The sequence below is a fragment of the Ranitomeya imitator genome, chromosome 10 (assembly GCF_032444005.1).
Source record: "Ranitomeya imitator isolate aRanImi1 chromosome 10, aRanImi1.pri, whole genome shotgun sequence".
NCBI classification, from domain to species: domain Eukaryota; kingdom Metazoa; phylum Chordata; class Amphibia; order Anura; family Dendrobatidae; genus Ranitomeya; species Ranitomeya imitator.
This window is the reverse complement of record NC_091291.1, coordinates 109,412,646-109,432,626: the sequence shown is the minus strand read 5'-3', so window position 1 is coordinate 109,432,626 and position 19,981 is coordinate 109,412,646. Positions and strand designations below refer to the sequence as shown.

The following is a 19,981-nucleotide window of genomic DNA, read 5'->3' as shown; positions in this document are numbered from 1 at the left end:
GTCACCGCTGTACTTTACGTCTGGCCGGCGCTCACCAGTCAGTGCGGGAAGCTGAAGGCGAGGGACATGACCAGACACCGGGAATGTAAGTATGTAGTGTTTTTTTTTTTTTACATTTACACTGGTAACCAGGGTAAATATCGGGTTGCTAAGCGCGGCCCTGCGCTTAGTAACCTGATGTTTACCCTGGTTACCAGTGAAGACATCGCTGAATCGGCATCACACACGCCGATTCAGCGATGTCAGCGGGAGATCCAGCGACCAAATAAAGTTTCAAACGATCTGCTACGACGTACGATTCTCAGCGGGGTCCCTGATCGCAGTAGCGTGTCAGACACAGCGAGATCGTAAGGATATCGCTGGAACGTTACGGATCGTGCCGTCCTAGCGACCAAAGTGCCACTGTGTGACGATACCCTTAGGTGTGAGTAACTGAACCAAAACAAATTAGTAGTTTGGTGAAATTCCTTTTGTTAGGCACTTACGAGTGTTCAACAGTAGTGGATTATCGAATGTTCTGGATTAATAGATAGTTGGGGAATGAAGTCAGGCTCTAGAGTCTGGAGAATCAAAAAAGTGCATGCTCCATATGAGGAAGTCACAACTAAATGTATGATAGATAAAGGCTCTAGTACAGATTTTTATACAATTGATGATAAATTGACAATGTTTTGGATGCCAGGCACTTTTCTACTTCTCTTTTAAAGGGACACTGTCACTTGAATTTGGAGGGAACAATCTTCAGCCATGGAGGCGGGGTTTTTGGGTGTTTGATTCACCCTTTCCTTACCCGCTGGCTGCATGCTGGCTGCAATATTGGATTGAAGTTCATTCTCTGTCCTCCATAGTACACACCTGCGCTGTGCAAGATTGCCTTGCACAGGCGTGTACTATGGAGGACAGAGAATGAACTTCAATCCAATAGTGCGGCCAGCATGCAGCCAGCGGGTAAGGAAAGGGTGAATCAAAAACCCCGCCTCCATGGCTGAAGATTGTTCCCTCCAAATTCAGGTGACAGAGTCCCTTTAAGCACTGTGCCAAACACTGACACATCAAGTGAAGAGGCATAGATGTATGATACTTACCATGCTGCTATTGGTTGAAGAGTAGTTTCATACTCTTGGAGAAGTTCAAGTAGTTTTTTTATTGACGAGGTTCAGGTTCGGATATGACCTTTTTTCGAAACAACCTACTGATTAGATAACATTGACACATGTCATCATGTATGGACCTCATCTATCAAAACTTTAGTGAGATAAACCCTTGAGTAAAAGGTAACAATTTTATAATAGAACTGAAAAAATAAAGCTGAAATTCATCGTTTGAAACAGAATAAGATTTTGGGTCATCTAAAATCACCAATTTTTTTCACTTTTAAGAGTTAAAGGTTTTTAATATAAGTAATAACATTATCCACAGCCAGCTTTCCAGACACCCCATCAGGTTGATCAAAAAAGCTAACAATTCCATGGAAGCCATCTTTAACATGATACCATGTGACCGGGACTCCATTGTCCTCCAACCGTTTCTTGTAGAGTATCCCATCATCGCGGAGAACATCAAACTCACATGTTAGTATGTAGGCCTGTGGTAGTTGCCGGATCACAGCATCATCAGAGAACAATGGAGAACATGGACGGTCAAGAACTTTCCTAATTTTCTCATAAACGTCTTTACTAAAGGGCGCCATGATGTGAGGTTTGTAGCCTTCAACCTTAAATTCTTCAGAACTCAACCATTTACTTAATTTTTGTCTTACGTCGGGAGGAACATGGCTGCCCTTCATCATTTCTTTTGATAAAGAGAGATCACCACCTATATAGGTCAGTGAGTAGTATAAAGCATTTTCTCGGAGTAACAATGGGACCATCTTGTTTTGTTGGTAAGATGGTACATTAAAGTCCGCCTTCTGGACCGATGGGTATATCATCACTTGGGCAAGAGGCTTTGGAATATCTGATCTACCCACGAGAGCTTGACAAACCCCAGCTGTAAGATTGCCCCCGGCACTGTCTCCACATATTATAACAGAAGAAGGATCGACTCCATGTTCTTGTGCCGTCTTCAGAAAGTGAACTGTAGCCAAGACACAGTCATCAAATGCAGCCGGGCATCTGTGTTTTGGGGCCAGGCGGTACCTAAAATTATTAATCAAAATGTTTTTGTGAAACGAGAGTAAATACCTGAATATTATAAGGTTCTCACAGGCATTGTGTACTACCTCTACCAAGTCTGGAGGTACTCTTCTTAAGGTATTAATAATTACCCTGCATTTTTACACTATGTCCATTGACAACAAGCCATAGTCAGGCTACTTCCTGCAGAGAGATAGAGATGTCTGCAGCTAATTCGAGCCCCAAGAGTTGAGTCCTGAATTGGGGACCCCCTAAATGATCAAAATGTTTCCGACACATAGAGTTAATAGATAAATGATTGCTCCTCCGCCCTTCTTGTAACCTACTCAACTTGTGATATAGCCAGAACCTTCCTGTATCTGCAGTGATCAGAGCTAGATCCAATCATTGCAGTTTACACCCACCTTCTACCACCCTGTGCCTCCCTTTTTATTGCCTATTTCATGGTAAATTAAAGGGTGGCATTCAAAACTGCAGCTTATTTATGACCCTTGAAAAAATGGAATGAAAAAAAATCTAAATAAAAAAGCAGCTATAAATAATCTGTCAGCAGGATTTCACCCCCCTAAACTATTTCTATGCACATGTAGCTCTTTCAAAGACAAGCTCAGCTATACCTTTATTAGGGAAGTTCAGTCCTCTGTTACTAAGGAATCACCTTTTGAATTGATCTGCAACTGGAGCTAAAGAGCTATGATAGATCTGAAGTCTACGTCACTGCAGCTCTATCCCACACCCAGCGCCACCTCCTCCTGCTTGACTGACAGCTTCTATGATGTGCGACCATAAGCAAAGGAGTCCGTCAGTCAAGCAAGGAGGATGAAGCGACGATGTGTGCTGAATAGAGCTGGAGTGACAGATGCTTCAGATCTACCATAGCTCTTCAGTCTCAATTGCATATCAATTCAAATGGTGATTTCTCAGTAACGGAGGAACGGACTGGACATGTATAGGTATTGCTGGGCTTGTCTTTGAAAGAGGTACATGCACATATAAATAATTCAGGGGGAGTTAACTTCTGCTGACAGATTTCCTTTAATTTACTTCCCCATTAGGCCTTGTGTATACAAACTACTAAAGACAAAAATTTGGACAGTTCCCCAAACAACCAAACAGACATCACCTTTATAATCGGATTGATTGTTTGGGAAAACACTTTTGGAAATTAGTCGTCACATTACTTGAAGGCTGAAGTGATGAACACTGAACATAATACATCATGCCTACATTATTACGGTAGTTTAATTATAATGTAAGGAAATGTTAGCGGAATGATTGTCTCCTTACCCGACAGAGACGACCACGGCTCCAGAATTTTTTGTTAGGTATCGGCAGAGAGAGTCATATGTGTCTAAAACCAAATAAACAGGACATGAGTTATCGGATCCGTTCTATCGCTCTATCAATAAAAAAAAACAAACAAACAAAAAAACAATTCTCTGCTGCAAATAGTAACGGGTCACATTTACATAAAGAGATAATACTAGAGCTATAACGAAGAGAGCCAGATATAGGAGGCACAACTGGCGGGCTCCTGCTTCTTCTGCAAATGGGGTTCACAATACCTCTCATCTATCAAAAGATGACACCACCTCCCCTTCCCGCTCAGTAGGATTATTATTATGCGTTGCTTATATAGCGCCATCATATTACACAGCGTTTTACAGACATTATCATCACTGTCCCCATTGGGGCCCACAATCTAGATTCTATATCACTATGTCTTTTGAGCGTGGGAGGAAACCGGAGACCCCGGATGAAATTCACGCAAACACGGGGAGAACATACAAACTCCTTACTGATGTTGGCATTGGTGGGATTTCAAACCAGGACCCCAATGAAGCAAAACAGTGCTAGCCACTGAGCCACTGTGCTGCCCTATACATATTACAGTGCTAACCACTGAGCTGCCCTATGCATAGTACAGTGCTAACCACTGAGCCACTGTGCTGCCCTATACATATTACAGTGTTAACCACTGAGCTGCCCTATACATAGTACAGTGCTAACCACTGAGCCACCGCGCTGCCCTCTACATAGTACAGTGCTAACCACTGAGCCACCGTACTGCCCTATACATAGTACAGTGCTAACTACTGAGCCACCGTACTGCCCTATACATATTACAGTGCTAACCACTGATCTGCCCTATACATATTACAGTGCTAACCACTGATCTGCCCTATACATATTACAGTGCTAACCACTGAGCTGCCCTATACATAGTACAGTGCTAACCACTGAGCCACCGCGCTGCCCTCTACATAGTACAGTGCTAACTACTGAGCCACCGTACTGCCCTATACATAGTACAGTGCTAACTACTGAGCCACCGTACTGCCCTATACATATTACAGTGCTAACCACTGATCTGCCCTATACATATTACAGTGCTAACCACTGAGCTGCCCTATACATAGTACAGTGCTAACCACTGAACCACAGTGCTGCCCTATACATAGTACAGTGCTAACCACTGAGCTGCCCTATGCATAGTACAGTGCTAACCACTGATCTGCCCTATACATAGTACAGTGCTAACTACTGAGCCACCGTACTGCCCTATACATATTACAGTGCTAACCACTGATCTGCCCTATGCATAGTACAATGCTAACCACTGAACCACAGTGCTGCCCTATACATAGTACAGTGCTAACCACTGAGCTGCCCTATGCATAGTACAGTGCTAACCACTGATCTGCCCTATACATAGTACAGTGCTAACTACTGAGCCACCGTACTGCCCTATACATATTACAGTGCTAACCACTGAGCTGCCCTATGCATAGTACAGTGCTAACCACTGAGCTGCCCTATGCATAGTACAGTGCTAACCACTGATCTGCCCTATACATAGTACAGTGCTAACTACTGAGCCATCGTACTGCCCTATACATAGTACAGTGCTAACCACTGATCTGCCCTATACATAGTACAGTGCTAACCACTGAGCTGCCCTATACATAGTACAGTGCTAACCACTGATCTGCCCTATACATAGTACAGTGCTAACCACTGATCTGCCCTATACATAGTACAGTGCTAACTACTGAGCCACCGTACTGCCCTATACATATTACAGTGCTAACCACCGTACTGCCCTATACATAGTACAGTGCTAACCACTGATCTGCCCTATGCATAGTACAGTGCTAACCACTGATCTGCCCTATACATAGTACAGTGCTAACTACTGAGCCACCGTACTGCCCAATACATAGTACAGTGCTAACCACTGATCTGCCCTATACATAGTACAGTGCTAACTACTGAGCCACCGTACTGCCCAATACATATTACAGTGCTAACCACCGTACTGCCCTATACATAGTACAGTGCTAACCACTGATCTGCCCTATGCATAGTACAGTGCTAACCACTGATCTGCCCTATACATAGTACAGTGCTAACCACTGAGCTGCCCTATACATAGTACAGTGCTAACCACTGATCTGCCCTATACATAGTACAGTGCTAACCACTGATCTGCCCTATGCATAGTACAGTGCTAACCACTGATCTGCCCTATACATAGTACAGTGCTAACCACTGATCTGCCCTATGCATAGTACAGTGCTAACCACTGATCTGCCCTATACATAGTACAGTGCTAACTACTGAGCCACCGTACTGCCCAATACATAGTACAGTGCTAACCACTGATCTGCCCTATACATAGTACAGTGCTAACTACTGAGCCACCGTACTGCCCAATACATATTACAGTGCTAACCACCGTACTGCCCTATACATAGTACAGTGCTAACCACTGATCTGCCCTATACATAGTACAGTGCTAACTACTGAGCCACCGTACTGCCCTATACATAGTACAGTGCTAACCACTGAGCTGCCCTATACATAGTACAGTGCTAACCACTGAGCTGCCCTATACATAGTACAGTGCTAACCACTGATCTGCCCTATGCATAGTACAGTGCTAACCACTGAGCTGCCCTATGCATAGTACAGTGCTAACCACTGATCTGCCCTATACATAGTACAGTGCTAACTACTGAGCCACCGTACTGCCCTATACATAGTACAGTGCTAACCACTGAGCTGCCCTATACATAGTACAGTGCTAACCACTGAGCTGCCCTATACATAGTACAGTGCTAACCACTGATCTGCCCTATGCATAGTACAGTGCTAACCACTGAGCTGCCCTATGCATAGTACAGTGCTAACCACTGATCTGCCCTATACATAGTACAGTGCTAACCACTGATCTGCCTTATACATAGTACAGTGCTAACCACTGATCTGCCCTATGCATAGTACAGTGCTAACCACTGAGCTGCCCTATGCATAGTACAGTGCTAACCACTGATCTGCCCTATACATAGTACAGTGCTAACTACTGATCTGCCCTATACATAGTACAGTGCTAACCACTGATCTGCCCTATACATAGTACAGTGCTAACTACTGAGCCACCGTACTGCCCTATACATAGTACAGTGCTAACCACTGATCTGCCCTATGCATAGTACAGTGCTAACCACTGATCTGCCCTATGCATAGTACAGTGCTAACCACTGATCTGCCCTATACATAGTACAGTGCTAACTACTGAGCCACCGTACTGCCCAATACATAGTACAGTGCTAACCACTGATCTGCCCTATACATAGTACAGTGCTAACCACTGATCTGCCCTATGCATAGTACAGTGCTAACCACTGAGCTGCCCTATGCATAGTACAGTGCTAACCACTGAGCTGCCCTATACATAGTACAGTGCTAACCACTGAGCTGCCCTATGCATAGTACAGTGCTAACTACTGATCTGCCCTATACATAGTACAGTGCTAACCACTGATCTGCCCTATACATAGTACAGTGCTAACCACTGAGCTGCCCTATACATAGTACAGTGCTAACCACTGATCTGCCCTATGCATAGTACAGTGCTAACCACTGAGCTGCCCTATGCATAGTACAGTGCTAACCACTGATCTGCCCTATACATAGTACAGTGCTAACTACTGATCTGCCCTATACATAGTACAGTGCTAACTACTGAGCCACCGTACTGCCCTATACATAGTACAGTGCTAACCACTGATCTGCCCTATACATAGTACAGTGCTAACCACTGATCTGCCCTATGCATAGTACAGTGCTAACCACTGAGCTGCCCTATGCATAGTACAGTGCTAACCACTGAGCTGCCCTATACATAGTACAGTGCTAACCACTGAGCTGCCCTATGCATAGTACAGTGCTAACCACTGATCTGCCCTATGCATAGTACAGTGCTAACTACTGAGCCACCGTACTGCCCAATACATAGTACAGTGCTAACCACTGATCTGCCCTATACATAGTACAGTGCTAACCACTGATCTGCCCTATACATATTACAGTGCTAACCACTGAGCTGCCCTATGCATAGTACAGTGCTAACCACTGATCTGCCCTATGCATAGTACAGTGCTAACCACTGATCTGCCCTATGCATATTACAGTGCTAACCACTGAGCTGCCCTATGCATAGTACAGTGCTAACCACTGATCTGCCCTATACATAGTACAGTGCTAACCACTGATCTGCCCTATACATAGTACAGTGCTAACTACTGAGCCACCGTACTGCCCTATACATATTACAGTGCTAACCACCGTACTGCCCTATGCATAGTACAGTGCTAACCACTGAGCCACCGTACTGCCCTATACATATTACAGTGCTAACCACTGATCTGCCCTATACATAGTACAGTGCTAACCACTGAGCCACCGAGCTATAATACAGCTGTGTGCATGAGCCCTAAGACAAATGAACAGCTACGGATCATCCTCGGATTTCCTTACCGATACTTCCAAACACGAATCCTCCTCCATGAAAGAACATGACTCCTTTTCTGCCCCCAGCTGAAGGAGATCGGGGCTGGTAGACCCTCACCGGCACTCCTCCAAATTCTAAGTCTTTCTTGAAGATCTCCGGATCTTCCTTCGGCTTGGGTACTGATATTTTTTGTAAATAGTTAATAAGGCCTGCAACATTCCCTACTCCGAATTTATCAAGAGCCTTCCCCTATGAAAACAAAATTAAAAATAATTTCATATTGAAGGTTCCCAAAAAACAATCCGGTGAATTATTAACAAACAATACGGGCAACGGCTCGATTTCTCAATGTATTATTGGTAGATGTCTCTAGGTTAAAAAAAAAAAAAAAGAATTATTAAAAACAAAAAAGATAATTAGTGGGGGCCAATTGTCGTGTTTTAAAATTTAAACACGAGAAAAAAAGTTGATAAACTGATGATGATAAAATCAGATGCAAACCTCCTAAAAAAATGGAAGAAAATTGGATCCAGCATACTGATAAAAAATGGATGTCTGAATGAGGCCTCGTAGACATGAAGATACCCAAGCCAAAAACTCCCTCAGGCTAGGATCACATGACGGTAGATTCTCTCATCAGGTTGATTATGCTAATGACATTCTTATCACACTGTCAGCATAGTTCGATCCGATTCTCTCGGATGTGAGCACACTGTGTGTGGAGAAGATGAAGACAAAATTTCTCCGTTCTGTGAGTCCGCGGAAATCAAACTGCACTCGGATACCATCCGAGTGCAGTTCGATGATTTCCAAGCAATCATAGTCTCGTCTGATATACGCGTCAAATAGCAGCATGTTGTGATTATTTTTCGTATGACGAATTGGTATAAGAAAGAAATAATTGATAAGCATTGCCCCATTACATATCATTGGTCCAAGTGCGATCAGATAAAATAATCAGATAACACTCGTTCGATTACTAAAGGTGGTGTGAGCGAGCACTTAGAATTCAAGCAAAGAGCCGCAAACTTTAATTTCCACCTCCATGTATTAATAAATCCCTTGTTTTTCTGACACATGGGTGTCCTAGGGGTTAGCAGTATAGACTAGTCTTATTAACAGTGACTGATAAGGGGTTAGCAAACCTCAAAAAGCAAAAGGATTTGCTTTTTATTTTATTCCTTGACTATTCCATTTTTTTTTTTTTTAAATCCACCATACGGTTCCAGAGATATGAGCCTCTTTATTTAGTGCCAGTTTTTCCAGCCTTTGCAAGAAGGTGCGGCTCATAGGGCAAAAGTGCAGAACAGCCTAAAGACACGAGCTACAAATATGTGAGAAACGCCCTCGGTGAAGACGGTAAAAATTAGCTTATTGGATCCACTAAATAAAAAGAACAGTACGGCGGATTAAAAAAAAAGAAAAGAAAAAGCAGAAATTTCAAGTAAAGTAGCAGGAATGAAAAAAAAAAACAGGGAATAAAACAAGAACAAAAATTGTCCACTTTTGAACATTTATGGAAAAATTGTTGCAAACCAAGTTCTACCCACTTAAAAAAAGTACCGAATGACATACAAAAAGCACGCTTGTCAATTATAATTAGGGTGCAAGTGTAGTTTTAGAAAACCCCAATGACTACGTTGACCCCAGCAGCGGCACCGATGTGGGCTCACACAACCGTAATTAGAAGCCTGAAAAATTAGAGAAAAAAACAACACAGATAAGAATTTTTGGGGGCTCAGGCTATGGACTCACCAGGACGAATGCACCAGTAGAAAATGTATGAATTCTCCGAAGTAAGTCAGGATTTGCAATCCCTGATGGGATCTGAACTTTTGAGGATTCATACCAAGTCACTCCCAAAAATATTAGAAGGAACAAGGCAAGGAAAATGCCGATTGCACAGAGAGGAGCGCACAATACTCCGAGCATTCTTGCAGCTTTTTGTTGTTTCTTCTCTCACTTCCTGGTGAGCCTCCATAGTTATTGCCGGAAGTAAATGCATGATAACAGAGAGTAACTGACACTTAAAGGAGAAGTAGCACGAGATCTTTATAATATGATAAGGGGCAGTTTTTCCTTTTACTCCATTTTTTTGGGCGTAATTTGCACTTATATTTTTTCTTTCTTGAATGAACCATGTTAAAGACTCATTCAAACGTCATGAGTAAAACGGTCAAAGATTTTATCAGTAATTTTGGTGAGCGTTTCATCAGTTTTTCTTGTATGAAAACCCCCCCAAAATTCTCCACCTTCTCCTATCTAGTAGTCCGTGAAAAACAGGCAACACTCGGATAGTGTCTGAGTGAGATCTGATATTTTTTTCATGGACACATAGACTTGTGTTGCAGATCTTGATCAGACACTTGGATCAGTATCGGACACCGTAATAAAAAAAATTGAAGAACGCCAAAATTACATTTTTTTTTGGTGGCCACAATTACATAAAAAACTAGATTAAAAAATCACGTATATCCAAAAATGGCATTAATAACATTTCATCTCGCCTCGCAAAAAAAAAAAACGAAAATATAGCTCCATCAGACTAAAAATAAAAATGTTACGGGTCTTGGAAAATGGGGACACAACTCCCCCAATTTTTTTATGCCAGCTTCAGATTTTGTTTTTACCATTAAAATAAAAAAAAAAAATTGGACATGTTTGGTATTACCGCAATCGTATTGATGAGGAGAATAATATTGCATGGTCATTTTTACTACTAAATGTACACAGTGAAAACAATCCCCCCAAAAAAATTAGAATTGTGTGTTTTTTCACAATTTCACTGCACTTGGAATTTTTTTTTTCTCCATTTTTGAGTACACTATGTGGTAAAAATGAATGGTGTTATTCAAAAGTACAACTTGACCCGCAAAAAACAAGCCCTCGTATGTCTATGTGGACAGAAAAATAACAGAGTTATGGCTCTCGGAAGAAGGGGAGGAAAAACTAAAATGGGGTGCGGGATAAAGGGGTTAACCTGCAGATTAACCCCTCATGTCTGCAGGTTTATAGCGTTTTTTCTGGTGACAGGTTCCCTGTGACAAGATCACTGGCGCGGTATGTGAGGGGAGATATGTGTCACGAAGATTGCTTTCTTCCTTGATCTAAAAACGCATATGTTTCTCTCCAACATGCTATATGCTGAAGGGGTTAATCAGCATGATAAAGGACCAGGTTTTTTTGGTGAGTATGTGAGAGATGGGCAGATGCCTACTCACCACATCTCCACCTCAAAGGGAACTTGTCACCTTAATTTGGCGGGCTCTGTTAACGGTCCGATGGGCCTTGCTTTCTCTCCTTTCATGCACCCCTTCATTTCCCGCTGGCCGCAATATTATCTTGAATATGAGTTTGTTTCCTCCATAGTTCATGCGTGCGCAAAGCAAACTTGCCTTGCGCATGCGCAGTATGCTTTGCCCAACTGTGGGAAAAGCCAAAAAGCATTAGTACGCATGCGCCGGCGCACTATGTCCCGGAACACAGTGAAATACTTCTGGGACATAGTGCGCCGGCGCATGCGCACTAATGCTTTTCGGCTTTGCCCGCAGTTGGGCAAAGCATACTGCGCGTGCGCAAGGCAAGATTGCTTTGCGCACGCGTGAACTACGGAGGGAACAGACTCATATTCAAGATAAGACCGGGATCACACATGCGAGAAACACGTCCGTGTCTCGCATGTGAAATCCAAGCTCTGGCGCTGGCACTTCGGAGCAGAGTGTGCGGCCGCATAGCAACACATGGAGCCGCACGCTCCGCTCTGGAGTGCCGGCGCCAGAGCTTGGATTTCACATGCGAGACACACGGACGTATTTCTCGCATGTGTGATCCCGGCCTAATATTGCGGCCAGCCGGAAAGGAATGGGTGCATGAAAGGAGAGAAAACACCGCCCATCGGACCGGACAGAGAGCCCGCCAAATTCAGGTGACAGAGTCCCTTCAAGGGTGTGGCTGGGAAGTTAAATGTTCAGCCACTATTTTTATTTCCTCTGTTGTGTGTTTGGAGAGGAAAGTCTCCAGATGTCAACCCCTCGCCCCCTTAACGACCACCGATACGCCTTTTAACGGCGACAGTTATGGGTACTTATTCCTCTGTGCTGCTTTTTAACGGTGCTGAGAAATAAGGGTATAGCATCTCCAGTGTCGGAAAATCTCCAAGGTCTCGACCTGGAGAACATGATCAGGGCCGATTTTTACAGTCCCCTATCACGTGTTTGCCGTTATTCACCGAATAAAGGCGATCACAGAAAAAAAAAAGTCTGATTTACAATTCATTTTTCTCTCCTCTGATATGATCTAGAGAAATCATTGAGGAGTGTGGCTTAAAAAATGGAGTTACTTGTGGGGAGTTTCCACTGTTTAGATACATCAGGGGGCCTCCAAACTCGACATGGCGCCCTCTATCGATTCCAACCAATTTTGCGTTCAAAAAGTCAAACGGTGCTCCTTCTCTTCTGTTCCCTGCCGTGTATCCAATAGTAGTATTCCCCCAAATACAAGGTATCGGCGTACTCAGGAGAAATTGCACAACAAATTTTGTGGCCCATTTTCTCTTGTAATCCTTGTGGAAATAAAAAAGTTTGGGTCTAAAGTACTTTTTTTGTGAAAAAAAAGTTAAATGTTAATTTTTTCCTTCCACATTGCTTCAGTTCTCGTGAAGCACTTGAAGGGTTAATAAACTTCTTTAATGCGGTTTAGAGGTCCATGAGGGGTGCAGTTTTTAGAATGTGGTCACTTTTGGGTACTATCTGTCAGTCTTCAAATGTGATGTGGTCCCTAAAAAATATGTTTTTGTTGGAAAAATGAGAAATTGCTGGTCAACTTTTAATCCTTATAAATTCAGAACGAAAAAAATGATGTAAAGAAGACTTGTGGGAAATGTTGTTTATTAATGATTTTGTTTGACATGACTCTCTGATTTAAGGGCACAAAAATTGAAAGTTTGAAAATTGCAAAACTTTTCAAATTTTTGCCAAATTTCCATTGTTTTCAGAAATAAATGCAAGTCATATAGAATTTTTTTTACCATCATCATGAAGTACAATATGTCACGAAAAAACATTCTCAGAACCAGTGGGATTCATTGAAACATTCCAGAGCTATAACCTCATAAAATGACAGTGGTCAGAATTGTAAAAATTGGCCTGGTCAATAAGGCCATGTTGACACGTTGCGGTTTTTACCGCGGATCCACAGTGTTTTTGACGCTGCGGATCTGCAGCAGTTTTTCATGCGGTCTACGGTACCATGTAAACCTATGGAAAACCGCTGTGCACATGCTGTGGGAAAAAAACGCGGGGAAACACAGCGTTGTTTTTTCCACACCATGTCAATTCTTTGTGCGGAACTGCAGCGTTTCTGCACCCATTGACTTGCATTGAGTCGGGCACTTCCGCATCAAAACCGCAGATGTAAAAAAGATCTGCGGTTTAGCTGAGGAGGAAACGCTGCAGTTCGGGAGGGGGGAAGAGTGTGGGCGGAGTGTGGCCGGTGACTGTGTGCGTGTGTATGTGTGGGCGGGGTCTGTGAGCTATCCGTGCCGGGTCTGCGGGCTGTCCAGGTGGTCTGCGGCCTGTCCGGGTGTGTGTGGCACTGTGTGTGTGTGTGTGTGTGTGTGTGCAGGCATCGTCCAATGGGACTACAAGTCCCATCTGGCTATGCCTGCTACAGTGACAGTGAGTGACACATTAGCCATTAGTAGACCCATCATCCGGCTAATGTGTTGAATGTATAAAAAAACACAAGCATACAACATACATACAACATACATACAACATGCATACTACATACATACAACATGCTGCATATATACAACATGCTACATACATGCAACATACTACATACATGCAACATACTGCATACGTGCAACACACTACATACATACATACAACATACTACATACATACAACATGCTACATACTGTACATACAACATGCTACATGCAACATACAACATGCAACATACAACATGCTACATGCAACACACTACATACATGCAACACACTACATACATGCAACACACTACACACATGCAACACACTACACACATGCAACACACTACACACATGCAACACACTACACACATGCAACACACTACATACATGCAACACACTACACACATGCAACACACTACATACATGCAACAAACATACAACATGCAACATACTACATACATACAACATGCTACATACTGTACATACAACATGCTACATGCAACATACAACATGCAACATACAACATGCTACATGCAACACACTACATACATGCAACACACTACACACATTCAACACACTACACACATGCAACACACTACACACATGCAACACACTACATACATGCAACAAACATACAACATGCAACATACTACATACATACAACATGCTACATACTACATACATGCAACACACTACACACATGCAACGTATGTTGGCCGAAATAGCTCAGTTGGGAGAGCGTTAGACTGAAGATCTAAAGGTCCCTGGTTTGATCCCGGGTTTTGGCAACATAATTTATATACCAAGGAAGGTGACGGGCACAAGGGGGCATTCTTTGCGTCTGGAGGAGAGAAGGTTTTTCCACCAACATAGAAGAGGATTCTTTACTGTTAGGGCAGTGAGAATCTGGAATTGCTTGCCTGAGGAGGTGGTGATGGCGAACTCAGTCGAGGGGTTCAAGAGAGGCCTGGATGTCTTCCTGGAGCAGAACAATATTGTATCATACAATTATTAGGTTCTGTAGAAGGACGTAGATCTGGGGATTTATTATGATGGAATATAGGCTGAACTGGATGGACAAATGTCTTTTTTCAACCTTACTAACTATGTTACTATGTTACTACATACATGCAACACACTACACACATGCAACGTACTAAATTACATGCAACAGACATACAACATGCAACATACTACATACATACAACATGCTACATACTACATACATGCAACAGACATACAACATGCAACATACTACATACATACAACATAACCACCGAATCCCACATCAATACATGTTAGGGTCAAAGAAGCGATCCCACGCTATGTAAAATCAAATATTTTTATTCAAGCCAAAAAATGACGATAAACAACAAACAGTAAAAAAGAAAAATGCCGTCTAGGAGACGCCAGACCACTATCATGGAAATAATTCCCCACACATGACTAAGGCCGGCGTCACACACAACGTCTAAAAAATCGGTCCGTTTTATACGGACGAGAATCGCACAAATGTTTCCTAAACACTGATCCGTCTGTAATCCGATTGTAATGCGAGGATGCGATTTCCTCGCATGTGAGCGTCCGTTCGAAATCCGTTTGACATCTGTCTGGCGATATTTTGTCGGCGGCTAGCAAAATGGACAAATAACGGTTTTTAGGCCTGTAATAAATTAAAAACAGCAGCCAGACACCTATTTATTGTGAGGCTACCAACTTTACCCAACATTTGTTGCTTGTTTTGTGTTAGTTGTGCTTTGTGACAAACATGACAGATAGACTGGCATTGAACCACCACTGAGCGTGTGCTTTTCAATTGTGTTTTATTCCTACGTTTTTGAGAGGCATACCCTGTGATTGTGGATCCGCGAAGGAGGAGCAAGAATGTTGGTCCATCCACTTTTGAGGCAAAGGCTAACTAAAAGGACATTTCCCCCATCTAGAATCATGTCTGCGTAGCCATCCTGACAATTATTTGCAATATTCTTGGATGGGCCTTGTTTTTTTTTTTTTTTTGGTGATATTGGTCACCCTGAGGTCACGTTTCCGGACACCAGAATGCACAAACCTATTTCTTGAGAGGAGCAGCTTATCATTACGTTATTGTATGTCTAAACAATGATATGTTGCTGTTCCTAGAATCAGCATAGTTACTTCCCTGCCCTAGGACCCTCCCTCCCCATCCGTCCCCTTGATGACTTAAAGTACGTGATGAGTTAACAACTTATTTAGTGTCACCTCAGGGTGCTACTCCCTGTCAAGAGGATGCATTATCTATGTAGTGTTGTTAGATTTTCCTAGTATAAACTCTCTTCATTTCCCGATTTTGGGTATGTTCTTTTGCTATTGTTTTCCTGTTATATTTAGCTAACAAATTACATAACATGTCCTAACATTAACAAGGAGTCATTGTGCTTAAACATGGAACTTTTTATTTTTTGTTTTGTATGAAAATTAGAAAACCATATTTCAAACATATGGTATAATGTTATCCTCACATATCAATGTCCAAATATAAAACCAAACATAAAAATTTTTCTTAAAAAAAATAGAAGGCACTCACTGTGTCACAAAATCAAAACTACAAATGATGGTAGGTCGGGGGTGGAGAAGGCGGTGGTCCAGATTGGGTTGCTTGCCTAGGTTGCTGGCCAACCTCAGTGTCAGAATGTGTGGTGGCAGACAGACCTGGATTCTGTTGGAACCTTCCAGGATCCAGTTGTGGGTTTTGGTATTGTAAATTTTGTAAATGTTGAGGGTTGTCCTGAGTGTAGGGCTGACCAAACTGACTATATCCTCCAATATGGCCATGTCGCCCATACCCATGTTGTGGCCAGCCAACAACATTGGGTATGTTCAAGTGGCCATATTGGGCATGTGCACTATGGCCCATATATTGGCCTTGATGAGGCACATTTGTGAGTGGTGCTAGCTGTGGCGGAGGTGTAGGCATCCGTGCTTGAGTAGGAGGAGGAGCTTGTGGAGGATGAGAGGCTGATTCACCTTGCACTTGATGGCTTACATGTGACTGTATTGGATTATCATTTGTAAGCTGCCACCTTTCTAAAAAAGCAAAAACAGGCCTGGGATTATTGGGTGGGGTACTGGCATCTAGGACTATTTGTATAGCCCCTCTTGTACGCAACCGGAACTCACGGGGAATAGCCCTGAGATACTGTGCCAGACTGCGTCCATATGCCTCCTCCCCATCATCACGAGTCACTGATGACAAGTAATCCAAAACACCTCTGTCCACCTGAGTCCTTGTGACAGACCCTGCTCCTTCTCTTCTTCGCCGGGCTCGCCGTGGGATGCCAGAAGCCTGGGGAGAGGCAGCCAGAGGCATGGTGGGGCTGCTACTGATGGCCTGTTCATCGGGATGCGCAGCCTGGCTTTCTGATTCCGGTGGTGGTAGTGGTGGTGGTGGTGCTGATTGGGTGCTTCTGGAAAGTGATGAGGAAGGACCAGCCTGTTCATCATCATCACCCACTGGATCAATTTGCACCTCTGATTCGGTACCCGTCTCCCTCTCTGTCAGGTTTGACTCAGTGCTATATTTAGAAATTAAATCATATAAATTAAAATAATTCAATCACCAACATTAAACAAAAACAGAATAATAAAATTCACTTACGGTCTCAGATCCATCACCGGAGCTAGGAAATTCAGCCGGTCAAAGTAGAGGTATTTCCTCTTGGTAGTTCCATCCGCACCACTCCGGCTCCGCAGCTGTCTCTCCCTCCTATATGAATCCCTACAGCTACGCCAACGCCTTGTCACATCATTCACTGAAATGTAACACAAAACACAAGTTTAGAAAACACAAAAATGGTATGTTCAGACCAGAAAAAAATTGACTTTGCAAACAATAAAAATCAATTAATTAATTGATTAACCCACCAAAAAAAAAGGGTGGAAAAGGACCTTCATCAGAGCATACTTGAAAAGGAAAGTAACTACAATGATGATGTTTTGATTCACCTATATACTGGCTAAGATAGGGGCAAAACATCAACAAGAAATGGTAAAATTTTTGAGTGAAAAATGTGGTAATTAATGCATAGCAAAGTAATGGGGACAACATACATTGCGGCCCAAAATTTAGGGGGTAAACATTCACACATAACAATGTGCCGTAATACTTTGAAAAAGCTGTTTATCTGACAAGGAGGACACTTTTGCTAAATTCACCCTCCCTCAAACTACAAAAATGCACATTTTACTGTGTTGACAAAACCCCCCCAAAAAAACATTAGTGTACTTACTAATTCTCTCCTGGTCCTCCCGAGATCTGTCTGCATAATCTGGGAACATTTGGCAACATATTCTTCTCCACGCTGCCTCCTTGCATGCCCGGTCGGCATAGTGGGCATCTCTCTGGTCCCATAGTTCTGGTCTCTCTTGGACCAGAACTATGAGCATCTCGACGTTAATTAGCGTCGACATGCTTGTAGGAATCCGTGGAGGCATTGTTCCTGTTTTTTTTTAACTCTCCCAGTGTAATTAGCATGCCAAAGCTTCCTGGCGATTTAATCGCAAGTCACACTTGTGGTCCGTTTGTAATCCGATTTTTCCTCGCATCCATAGACTTGCATTGGCGAGTCCGATCCGATAATCGGTGACAATCGCAGCATGCTGCGATTGTCTCGGACCGAGGAAAACGGGCGTCAAAAAGTCGGCTGCTGGGAGCGGACCCATATGTTAACATTGGTCCGAGTGCAATGCGATTTTTTATCGCATTGCACTCGGCCGTTTTAAACGCCAGTGTGACGCCGGCCTAACAGTTCAAAACAAACGGGTTGTCCAATTATCAACCAATATTAAATATATTAATAAAGTCTGAATTGTATTTATATAAGACTTTGTGACAATAGTCATTCAAAAGTCCAAAACTTTTCCACACATTTTTAAATCCAACTGAACTTAATATGTACGAATCCCAATGTATTCACATACGTGGTTTTAATACAATACATAATACCCAGAAAAAGGAGACCTGTCTCTATAATTCACTACATGATCTCCACATAATTCATGTGCCAATCTGGTTATCCTGGTATTAACAAGTTTTATTAGGGACCATACAGTGTTCTAGAATAAAGGTGGATAATTACCTGATGTGTGGTTAAAGTCTGGCATCCCCTCACCCCAACGCGCGTTTCGGGACGCCCCCGGAAGAAGCTGGCGGCGAAACGCGCATTGGGGTGAAGGGAGTATACGGTTTATTATTTACGTTTTTTGCAGGCGCTGAAGTATGGTAAGTATGGTTAAATTAAGAATAATAAAATACTTTTTTCTGGCTGTGTCTTTTTTTTTAACCCTTTCACTACTCTAGGATTAATAATGGATAGGCGTCTTATTGACGCCTCTCCATTATTAACCCTGCTTAATGTCACCTTACAATAGCAAGGTGACATTAACCCCTTATTACCCCATATCCCACCGCTACTCGGGAGTGGGAAGATGCGCCATTCTGGGGCAGCTGCGGGATGGTATTTGTAGCCGGGGGGGCAATATCCATGGCCCCTCTCTAGGCTATGAATATCAGCCCACAGCTGTCTGCGTAGCCTTTCTGGCTATAAAATATAGGGGGACCCCACATCCTTTTTTGGGGGGTCCCCCTATTTTAATCGCCAGTAAAGGCTACGCAGACAGCTGCAGGCTGATATTCATAGCCTGGAAAGAGGCCATGGGTATTAACCTCTTCCCAGGCAACAAATATTGGCCCCCGGCCGTCGGCTTTCCCCGTCTGGCGCAGAAAATTGCACGGGAGCCCACGCCGTTTTATTTCCTATTTTTTCTTTATGCTCATTAATCAATATTGGCCTATCTATGGATATATCTATAGACTAGATGGTGGCCCGATTCTAACGCATCGGGTATTCTAGAATATGTATGTATATAGCAGCCACGTAGTATATAGCACAGCCACATAGTATATAACACAGCCACGTAGTATATAGCACAGCCACATAGTATATAACACTGCCCATGTAATATATAGCAGCCACGTAGTATATATCACAGCCACATAGTATATAACACAGCCCCGTAGTATATAACAGCCCATGTAATATATAGCAGCCACGTAGTATATAACACATCCATGTAGTATATAGGAGCCACGTAGTATATAGCACAGCCACGTAGTATATAGCATAGCCACGTAGTATATAGCACAGCCATGTAGTATATAACACAGCCACGTAGTATATAACACAGCCACGTAGTATATAACACAGCCACGTAGTATATAACACTGCCCACATAATATGTAGCAGCCATGTAGTATATAGGAGCCATGTAGTATATAACACAGCCCACGCAGTATATAGC

General features: G+C 42.9%; 2 protein-coding genes and 1 non-coding gene across 3 annotated transcripts; 1 reads left to right on the top strand and 2 right to left on the bottom strand.

The window, feature by feature from the left end:
- Positions 1 to 1,372: 1,372 nt before the first annotated feature.
- On the bottom strand, positions 1,373 to 9,910 carry LOC138650891 (arylacetamide deacetylase-like 4). The gene is made up of 4 exons (XM_069740748.1): positions 9,688 to 9,910; positions 7,959 to 8,181; positions 3,423 to 3,486; positions 1,373 to 2,138 (listed from the first exon to the last, which is right to left on the bottom strand). Exons 1-4 carry the CDS (start codon positions 9,862 to 9,864, stop codon positions 1,382 to 1,384), a joined length of 1,221 nt encoding a protein of 406 aa, XP_069596849.1. The 5' UTR covers positions 9,865 to 9,910; the 3' UTR covers positions 1,373 to 1,381.
- A 4,450-nt stretch (positions 9,911 to 14,360) lies between these two features.
- On the top strand, positions 14,361 to 14,433 carry TRNAF-GAA (transfer RNA phenylalanine (anticodon GAA)). Its single transcript has one exon. It is a non-coding gene; the product is annotated as a tRNA-Phe (tRNA).
- A 1,700-nt stretch (positions 14,434 to 16,133) lies between these two features.
- On the bottom strand, positions 16,134 to 18,218 carry LOC138651118 (uncharacterized). Its single transcript, XM_069741115.1, has 2 exons — positions 17,280 to 18,218; positions 16,134 to 17,196 (listed from the first exon to the last, which is right to left on the bottom strand). Exons 1-2 carry the CDS (start codon positions 17,291 to 17,293, stop codon positions 16,227 to 16,229), a joined length of 984 nt encoding a protein of 327 aa, XP_069597216.1. The 5' UTR covers positions 17,294 to 18,218; the 3' UTR covers positions 16,134 to 16,226.
- Between the last annotated feature and the right edge of the window lie 1,763 nt (positions 18,219 to 19,981).